The 10,638-nt window shown below is 28.2% G+C and overlaps 1 protein-coding gene across 1 annotated transcript; it reads left to right on the top strand.

Annotated features, from left to right (window-relative positions):
* Positions 1-1,128: 1,128 nt before the first annotated feature.
* Positions 1,129-2,965, top strand: LOC123924009 (gelsolin-related protein of 125 kDa-like). The gene is made up of 3 exons (XM_045976768.1): positions 1,129-1,765; positions 2,201-2,517; positions 2,697-2,965. The coding sequence occupies exons 1-3, from the start codon at positions 1,369-1,371 to the stop codon at positions 2,703-2,705; spliced, it is 723 nt and encodes a 240-aa protein (XP_045832724.1). The 5' UTR covers positions 1,129-1,368; the 3' UTR covers positions 2,706-2,965.
* Positions 2,966-10,638: the final 7,673 nt, after the last annotated feature.

Below are 10,638 nucleotides of genomic sequence, written 5' to 3'. Positions count from 1 at the left end.
TGAAGGAATGTCAATATTGCTTGATTGCTCGTTTTCACCCGAATTCAAATCAACCACATGACTTTTAATTGTATGAGTAATTCAAATTTTAGATAAAATTTCGTTGAAGTACAAATATTTGACCGAACTCAAAGTATAGGAGAATTTATTTTTTTAAATTAAATATGATAAAAGTCAAAATAATGTATTGATGGAAATAGTTACACTTAAATTAAATCCTTGTTTGACGCTATAAAAAAAACCCTTTTTTGACTCAATATAAATTAAAAAATTCCCTAAAAATGGAGAGATTATATAAAAAAAAATGACAAGAAAAATTTAAGAAGAGGGAATGGTATCCAGTCTAGGCGGAAAGGGAAGAAAGGAAGAAAAAAAAAAATGCTCCTTTGGTTGGAATGAAAGTGGAAAGGAGGTAAAACTCAAAAAATGAATTTATCCTAGATTTTAGTCTAAGTTAGTTCATCGATTGTTGTATTTCCATTGTTTCGCACTTTCTTTTTTTTCAACCAAACAGACCCTAACTTAAACCTCTTAAAATATTAGGAGGTGAGAGATATTTTTTTTATCACTGTACTATTAATTTTTTTTTAGCCAAATACTTCGAGTCAAGATATATTATAAATTAAATCTACACATTATTTTCTTTTATTTTTGTCTATTCAAATAGTTTAATGGTTATAATTTCACTAAATAAACGAAACTAGTAGAGTTCGAATAGATGCAATGTATTTACCAACTCAATTATGCTCAAATGTTATCATTTGTTTTTTATAAGCTAAAAGCAACAATCATTAATGACTCTGCGCACAGTGAAAATGTTATCCTATTAAAAAACACATCTTTTGTTTTTGTTTTCAACACTAGTATCTGGCCCATTAAACAGTACTATAATTTATGAGTCAATTTAGACATCAAGTAGTTTCTGCATGTCCAATCGCAATGTTTGACTAAAAAATAAAAAACATTATTTTTAGTCAAACAAAAATTACTCCTTTATTTATTTATTTATTTATATTTATATAATATTTTCTGCACTTAATTTGTAACGGACAAAAGTCCAACCGTCCATAGCGAAAACAGAAAAGGATGTTAATAATAATAACACAACACAATCCCTTCGATGATTACAACTATAAAAAACAGCGAAAAAGACGCACTATTTGTTTTCATTCTACCCGTCTGCACCTGCAGGCCTTGCCTCCACCGCTAAAACCATTAACTAACTACTAAACCATCTCTCTCTATTCATTCATATATTCCCCCACCCCATCACACAAATCAAACCTTCAATCTCTGTTTTTTCTTTTTGTGTGCGTGTTTCCCATATTCAATTCAACCACACGCGCGCACAAAAAGAAAACAAAAAAAATGGGTTGTGGGAAATCTAAACTCGATGTTGTTGCTTCCGGTAACACCATTCCCCAGATCAAGAAATCATCCTCTCGTGTCGATGCTTCAAAGGCTGGTCATCAAAATGGAACAGAAACCAAATCCATAGCCAACAACAATGTTGACAATGATGTTTCAAAATTGGAACAAAAGGGCGATGAAAATGTCAAACCCAATGTGGTTGTTGCTCCTGATGAGATAACAAATGTTCAGCAGCAAGATAATGCATTGGAGACAAAGAAGAATCAGGAAGAAGTTGATGTTGCTGAGAATAAGACACAAGAAATTGTTGTTGCAGAGGAGAAAGACGTTTCATTGGAAAATACTAATCAACCAGAAGCTGCAAAAGAAGATAAATTACCTGAAAATGTAAAAGGTATGCATACCACCTTGTCCCCTTTAGATTTATCTCTTAGTTGAAGTTATTTCTTGGTAAATCCACCGATTATCTTCATGAAATTAAAGAGGTCAAGCATTTATTTACCCCTTGATATTTACAAATAGGCAAAAAAAAAAACTTTGAATAAGATTAATTTGCTAGTAAGTTATATAATTTAGAGATTAATTTTGTAGTGAATGATATAATTCACGGGCTAATATGTTAGTACTAAGTGATATAATTCAGAATTAATCTGACATTAAAGAATATACAAGCTAACTAGTACAATTCGTTTGGGAGAACCTGAGTTTGATTTATGGTAGAAACAATAATTGGCTAGGTTTTTACTAAGCTCGCGGCCGGCCGAACTCTGGAAATTAGGCACTACTTGTTTTAGTTTTAGATTTTAATTTGTTCATTGTATGTGTACAGAAGAGACTTTGGTCAAGGAAGTTGAAGAAGAAACAAATAAGGAAGAGACTTTGGTCAAGGAAGAAAAAGAAGAAGAAACCAAAGAAACAAATGAGGAAGCTAATTTGACCAAGGAAGAAGAAGTAAAAGAAACAAGTCAGGAAGAAATCAAAGAAGCAGCTAAGGAAGAAGAAATCAAAGAAGCAGCTAAGGACGAAGAGACCAAGGAAGCTGTTCAGGAAGAGATTGTGGTTGTGGCCAATGAAGAAAAAAACAATGAGACAAATGTTTCAACCTCTGAAGGTGGTGAAGAAAAAGATGTCAAAGCTGATGAGCAGGTATGTGAGGGTTTAACATATGATAATCAATAAAAGTTCACAAGCTATAAGTTATCAGCTTTCAGCTATAATCTAGCTTATAGCTTAATTTTACCAAACAGCTAGAGATAGTATAGAATTATTACTATTAATCAGTCAAGTTCTGAATGAGTTCAATCCAAATAATGTTTGTGCTGCAGGGACAATAGAGAATCGAATTCGAAACTGGATGGAGATGATACAGAAGTAGCATATTCAGTTCAGTAGTTGAGGATGTTGTCTGTTTGATAATGTTACAAACTAATTTGTGAGTCATGTATGTGTGCGGCTATATATGTTTCATGTTGAACATGCATTGTATGTTCCTTATTCTTTGAGTCCTCTTACAAAAGTTACTATTGAACTGAAATACATATTATATCAACTTTGATTCATCATCTAATAGCATGTTTGTTTTGCGCGGTGGCTATTGTAGACGCACGTTGAATGAGAAGCCACACTTTGTAGCTTCTATTTTTCACGACAAATATTGCCTAGAAACGCAAAATTAAGAATTAATATTTTGGCCGCAGTTCCAAACAAGCGTTTCTGAGTACTATAATACTTCGGCTATTTCAATATAAGTTTTTCCACCATAAATCAAACTCAGGTTCTCCCAAACGCATCAAATAGTCCTCAATATAAGTTTTTCTAAGTACTATAATTACTTCGGCTATTTCAATGCGTTTCTGATTAACCTTATTTGATGTGGGTGAGAACTATTTGTCATATGTTCTCTTCATAAAAAGTGTAGATAATTTCAAATTCCAATCTTATTTCCACCCTCATATATAAGATAGATATTATAACATTAAGTGTAAGTAAACTTTAATCTCACATTTTGCAACACAAAAAATGCTGTGTTGGTACTACTAGATCAATCAGTTTTGAACTCTAAACATTACAAGCGTTAAACAAAAATTATTTATGCATGTTGGTACGGTTCTATCTTTTGTTATGCGTAGAAGTAATAATCAAGTTTTAATTTCGTCTTCTGCAAATTTAGATTAAAATGGAAGTAAATCTATTGTCAAGCAATCTAGACAAATCTAGAAAAATGATGAGGATTGAAGACTCATATTTCGACCATTGGGTGAGGGGAGCCGTATTTATTCGACTAAAGAGCAACACACAAAAAGTTTGACACCACATCTCTACTTAAATCTTTAACGCATTGAAGATATATGTCATCTCACTTATATGTTGTTCAAAATTCCATTTAATAAACTCAATATAAGGAGTCAATCACCTTTAGTCGGCCAAGTCCTCGGTCGTCCTCATACCACCGCTGGGTGATGAGGGGAGTTTGATGATCATCACAGAGCTATGCAATCACACACACAATTCAATATCACATTTTTGCCCACAAACCTTAGACTTTGTTTTTGAATTTAGAGGGGAAAGGATGAGAGAGTTGTGGGAAAAAAGGACGAAGCAAGTGCAAATAATAGTGGGTTTTTGGGAGGAAGGAGCTTTGGGGATTCATTTTTTCTTCATAATATAAAATTCTCCTAATTTAGAGGAACTAGAAAATTGTATTGGATGGGGTTTTTGGAGGGTTTGTATAAATTCTTCAAATTTAATATATGTTGTAATATTCTCAAAATTAAAAACATATTGTCCCATGAACTTAGCTTAATGTTGGTACGAACATTGCATTATATATGCAGCGGGTCGAGGTTCGAACCCCGATCATCTCACTTATCTAGTTTAAGAGTATAATTTTTAATTACTAAGCTACTTGACAACAAAAATTAAGCATAATCATTCATTGACAATTCTCTATAGAAGAACATTCTTCTATAAAATGTGGAAGATTTTTCTGTTTTTCTCTCCACTTTCTTCCCCCAATTCTTTTTCATCTTCTTCCCTCCAAATACGCAATTTTATTATTATTTTTTTCGAATGGAAAAGGGGAGAGAGAGAGAGCGCTTTGAGGGATTCTTTGTTCTTCGTAATAGAAAACTAGTATAACTTACCCGTGCTATCACCCGGGTTAATGTTCTATGGAAAATATAGATCATTTTTTTTCACACATGAAAAATATGGATTATTAAAATTTTAATATTGTGATTTTTTTAATTATTTGTAAAATTAATTTTATATTTAATGTAATAGTTTATTTAAATATGATAAAAGATCCAAGTTTTGGAGATTTTAAGGAAAAATGGCATAATGGAGAGTGATACTCCACTCCCCGTTCCCAACTCACATGTTCATATATATATTTGTTCTTTTATTTTCATAAAAAAAAGGTCATTATGCAAAAATTAATCTAACGGTTAATATATTTGTTCTTAATCGTCATCTCTCTCCTTTAGACATTTGTTTTCTTCAGGAGTATTTTATCTCATGTCCCCGTGTGAAAAAATTTCACATTTGAGAAGCAAAATGGGGCGATTTTAATTTTAATATTATTTATTTAAAAGTAATGAACAGTAGAATTGTTTGTCATTTGCTTGACACAAAAAAAAATTATATAATTTTTTTAAGCATATCTCATTTGTTAATGTGCAAATTTTAAAAAATGTATCTATTTGTTTTTATTTTTATTTGTTTATTTTACAGTGATGTATGGAGAATAAAAATAAAGTAATACATGATATTATTGCTTTTAATTCTTTTTTTTATATATATAAAATCATTGTTACTTTCCCTGCTTTCAATTGATATCGTATTTTTTATATAATAAAATCTACAAATGTATGTTTCACCCCGTGTAAGTTATTTTTTGCTTAATACCTCCATGTAGGTTTTTTTTTTATCAATACCCCCGTATTTTAATATTTTGTTTGGTACAAATCACTATGTATTTTTTTTATTATAAAAACCACGTTAAGGTAAACCATAATTAATAGAATAATAAAATGAAATAGAAAAATAATCTATGAAGTCAATTACTTCATTCCTTTTATATTTCAGACAATGACACATTTTTCTCTACTTGATAAGTATGAAGTTTAAGAATAATTTTTTTAAGCATATCAATTTTTCAATTCCACATTTTTCTCAATTCCACATTTGTTAAATATCACATGAAAAATTAGACAAATAAAAAAATAATGAGTAAAAAAATAGAGTACAACATTTATTTATAAATAATAGTAAAAAAACATTTATAAGCATGATTTAAATCCAATAAAAAATAATATGAACAACAATTCTTTTTTAATAAGTAAACATATGATTAAAAAAAATGACAATAAAATATAAAAAATATAAATAAATACTTAAAACTCTAACATCAATTGATAATACTTAATCCTAATTTGAATAACAATGTTGTTCTTCCGTATATGGACCTGCAAATAAAGAATTATAACTCAAAATTAGTACAATTTTCTGATTGTAGAATTAAACTTGAATATTTTATCCACTCCTCTGTTCCCAATCCACATGTTATTTATCCCTCGTAGTCATCTTCATCAGTCTCTGCAAGAATCTCGTTGATCATCATATAAAAAAATTAGATTATTATTATATATGATTAAGGTTAAAGTCAATTAGTTGAGATATTAGTTTTTCTATTCTTATTTTTAGTTAATGTATTTTTTGTTAAGTAATATATAGTAACTAAAATTTCAACTTTTTAAAGTAAATAAGTAAGTGTATCAGAGTTTACACTAAAAACAAATGTAACTATGAAAAAAATGCACTATTATTAATATGAGTGTAAATATAAGTCCCAGTAAAAATTATAAAAAAATAGGTATCTAGCATTAATACGTGTAGAAATATAGGTTCCCATAGAAAAAAAGAAAAGAGGTCATTCGCCCCGTATTAATAAATCTCGTATTAAAACATCTGTAGAAATCTAACTCTGTAAAAATTACAAAAAAATAAACCCCTGAGTATAAATAAAGGTTCCGTACAAATTTTAAGAAAAAGTGGTCCCAATATTGGTATATGTATAGAAATATAGCTCCCCGTATTCCATAGATGTTCATTTTGATATTTTTGTTTTTCAAATTACTTGTGAAATTTATTTCATTTTTGACCCGTATATATAGAAACTATAGTAGATTTTTGGTCCTTAATTTTTGAAATTTCCATACATTTCAGCATTGATTTAATTTAATCAATATATATTCCAAAAATGAGTTGGTCAATAATCAAAAGTTTCCATATGTAAAATTTCAATTGTATCAAAATATTAATATAGACATTTGTTCATAAAACCTGATTGAACAATTTCTATATTTATAATTGAGCACTAATGACTAAAGGAAAAAACATAGAAGAATGACACATCAGCAAAATGAATTGAGAGATTGCCACGTGAGATTTTGACCGGTAAAAGAAATGAGAGGACGCCACCTAAGAAATTGAGCATGAGAGAGAAACTCTAAAACATATAATATATAGATATAGATAGATAGATTTTGATCTTTCTAAGTCATCTAAAAATAACATTAAAACAAAAGTCAAAATAATTTCGAGCATATATCTGTCCTTTTTTTTAATAAATGTATAAGTATGCGGATGACCTTATTTATTTGTTGTCTTAATGCCATGTTAAAGCATATAATAACAATTCCTATATTATACTTAATCGAATCCCAATATTAAAAATTCATATATTTTGCTTCCTTTTTTAGGGTAAAAGAGTAACTACTATGAACAAAATCATTGTACCAAATTTTCCCAAAATTATTGTACCAAATTAATTACAAATAAATTGATCATGAAACAAATATTAAAGCACTAACAATTGTCTCGGAAATTAAGTTAAAAAACTATTAATTAGTATAAACTTTTATGTTGAAAGTAATAAAAATAAATTGATTTTTCACAAATTCATAAATTATAATAAACTTATATATCTATCAAACTTATATATCTATAAAAAATAATAATAAACTTATATATGTTACTGAATATATATACATTCAATTCATTTCTATTAATTAAAAAAATTATTTATCATTTTATATTTTAATTTGAATTTGGTGTAGTGAGAGTTTACATCGTTTATGGTCTTTTGACCAGGTTTTGAATAAATGTATATAAGCTAATTTTGTAGGGTTCAATTAGAAGAGAAGAGTTTATCCTGGAGTAGTTTATTATGTTATTTTTACAACTCTTCGTTAGAGTTTTAAGGAAGAAAGTCCATGTAGTGGCTCTGGTAGGGGTGACTATATTTATTGCTATTTTTCAATATTATGATGATGTTCCAATATGCATTATTGAAATTGATTATTAATGAATTTGTTTAGTTTTACTTTTGTCAAAAATAAATAAATTAGAAGATTCTAATCAAAACGTAATTTGTATAATTAAAATATATATTATATTATAAAATTAATTATGTAAAATAAAAATACAAATATCTATCCGAAGTACAAAATAAACAATTTGTGCCCGTACCAAAAATGTCTAACATTCTTCAATTGATGGAATAATTTTTATATATAATATATCTTATGTAACCTTACAATTTCAATTAAGCTTATATAAGAAAACATCAAGTTGTCTGTCATTCTTCAATTGATGGAAAAGAATTTTTTTACACAATTGATGGAACAGTTTGAAAACTAAAATATCAAATAATTAAAAAATAAAAAAAATTCAAAGCCATAAATCGAATCACAAATAAATATATTTCAAACAGCGAATATAAAAATGCAATAACTTGTTGTTCTTTTTTTTTTGACAAAGTAAAATACAATAGTTTTACAATTTAATATCAAATAACATAGGAAAGCTTGTAGAGTGCGGATTGCCAAATATATAATCAGATTAAAAAAATATCCCAGAAAAAGAAAATATTGCACCATCTGTGATTCTGGGCACAAGTTAATGCAGTTTTGTCTTTTTTTTTTATCCTCCAAATTAAAGTTTCATCAAACTTGAAGATTAGATCCTGTTGAAAAATAAAATAGGCTGTCCAATGGACCAAATACCGGTTGTAAAAACAAAACACAAAAAATAATGATAAAAAAAATTAACTTCGATTGCAATATACAAATAGTAAGAAACCTCAAACCTGAAAAGATCAAATAATCAAAGGAAATAAATAACCAAGAAACCTGTAAAATGGGAAAACAATAATAAATTAAAGAAAAGAGTTAGAGTGAAACAACAGGAAAAAAAACTATTCAAACAATAAACTAAAAAGAAACCTCAAAACCTGAAAAGATCAAATAATCAAATGAAAAAAATAATCATGTAAAAAACCTGTAAAATTGGGAAAAAATTACAAATTAAATGAATGAGTAAGAGTGAAACAAAAGAAAAAATAACTATTCAAACAATAAACTGATGTTCAAACAAATAAAAAAATAACACTATCATTATATTGAGAAAAAGTATATACTACCTGTTTTCGAATGAAAATGTGATGTATATATAATACCATGATGCTACTAACAATTAAAGGCAGTATCCTTAAAGTTTTGCATAAACTTTTACAGGATGTCAATCAATAATTAACAATTTTAAAAGAGCAAATAATCTCATAAAAATGTAATCAAGTATATATAGAATATAAATCATTATATTTAAATTTTCTAATGAAAGTTGGATATAATTCCAAATTATGCTTGACCATTGATTTAATTTGTTTCCATTTACGATACAATTATAATTATTACTATTTGATGTGAAATTGATTAATATAGATTTTTGTTTATTTTGAATTTGTTCACTTTTTGATAAGTAGAATGCCATTAGAAGTTGCCACGTAGGATTAAATTTTTTGAGGAGTTTTGAGAGAATGCCACATAGAAATTGATAAATGAGAGGATGACATCTAGGAAATGAATCATGAAAGAGAAACTCCTAAACATATAAATAATAGATATTCCTAATTTGGAGGAACTAGGATAATATATTGGAGGAGGTTTTTGTAGGGTTATATGAATTTTTCAAAGCTAATCTATTTTCTTGTGATATTTTTAAAATTCAAAATATATTAATTATAAGATAAATTCTCTTCCGACTCCCCCATGATTCTTTTCTACCCTTGAGATTCCAATTTTACCATTGCAGAAAAATTCGGTTCACAAAAACCAATTTTTTTTAGTGCAAATTCAAGAAAAATTCAGTTAATAGAAACCAATTTTTTTATACAAGGACAAAAACGGAAATTCAAGGGGTATAAATGAATCATGGGCTCGAATGAGAAATTATCTAATTATAATCATTCATTTACAAAACTATACGAAAATACTCTAAAAAATTGTGAGATTTCCTCCTCTCCCAAAACTCTTTAATCCCCTCCCCTCCAAATTAAAGCCTTAAAATATTAAAATATTATGTATATGAATCATCTCTTTCTCTATTATATGTTGTTCGCTTTTTTTTTTTTTTCGTCTAAATTAAGTATGCTAAAATCACTAGTTAGAGAATATGCTAACACGTAACAAAATAGTAAATTTATCGTGTATCTCCAAAGAGATAAACTCATGGTTGTTGACATCTCTACTTCTGGCCTTAGTTCGTTGTTGTTTAAACATTGATGAATAATTGAACTCGAGATAAGCAAGTACGTGTATCTCACTTGAATGTCTATTTGATACCAAAAAATAAAAATAAATGTCAAGTATGTATGAATAGTGTTAGTGTCGTGTAAGAAACATGCGTGAAAAATATACAATATGATATAACTTATTTTTGCTTTCTTTGTACATAAAATGCATAACACATTAACTGCAAGGAAAATTTCAGAAAATTCATATACCGATATGCTTCAAAAATTGTCTTCCAAATAGGTTATGCAATATGAGGAGTGCCAGCAACACACTCTTTAACAAACACACTCTAACACACTTTCTTCTATTGGTTAAAATTTATATGATCCCATAAAAGTTATATGGGTCCACATTTTTTTATGGGACCCATGTGAATTTCAACCAATAAAAAAGAGTGTGTTGGAATCTGTTTGTTAAAAAGTGTGTTGCTAGCATTATTCTATGCAATATAACATAAACAATACGTTTCAAAACTTACGTTCCAACCCTGTCATAACTGCTGAAACCCATAATTTTTTTTTCTTCCTATATTGGTAACTTTTGGAATTTACCTTCGGAAACTCTAGATGTTTGAATTGTAACTTTGAAATGACAATGAAGGATAATTTGGAACATTTAGAGGGTCTGGGAG

The sequence above is a fragment of the Trifolium pratense genome, linkage group LG4, assembly GCF_020283565.1.
Source record: "Trifolium pratense cultivar HEN17-A07 linkage group LG4, ARS_RC_1.1, whole genome shotgun sequence".
Classification (NCBI taxonomy): Eukaryota; Viridiplantae; Streptophyta; class Magnoliopsida; order Fabales; family Fabaceae; genus Trifolium; species Trifolium pratense.
Note: the sequence above shows the minus strand (reverse complement) of the source record. Positions and strands in the feature narration are given on the sequence as shown.

Bases quoted from the DNA above. Each gene is read 5' to 3' on its own strand.
- LOC123924009 (XM_045976768.1), top strand. From the start codon at position 1,369: ATGGGTTGTGGGAAATCTAAACTCGATGTTGTTGCTTCCGGTAACACC. The intron at 1,766-2,200 runs GTATGCATACCA...GTATGTGTACAG, and splicing joins ATTACCTGAAAATGTAAAAG to AAGAGACTTTGGTCAAGGAA.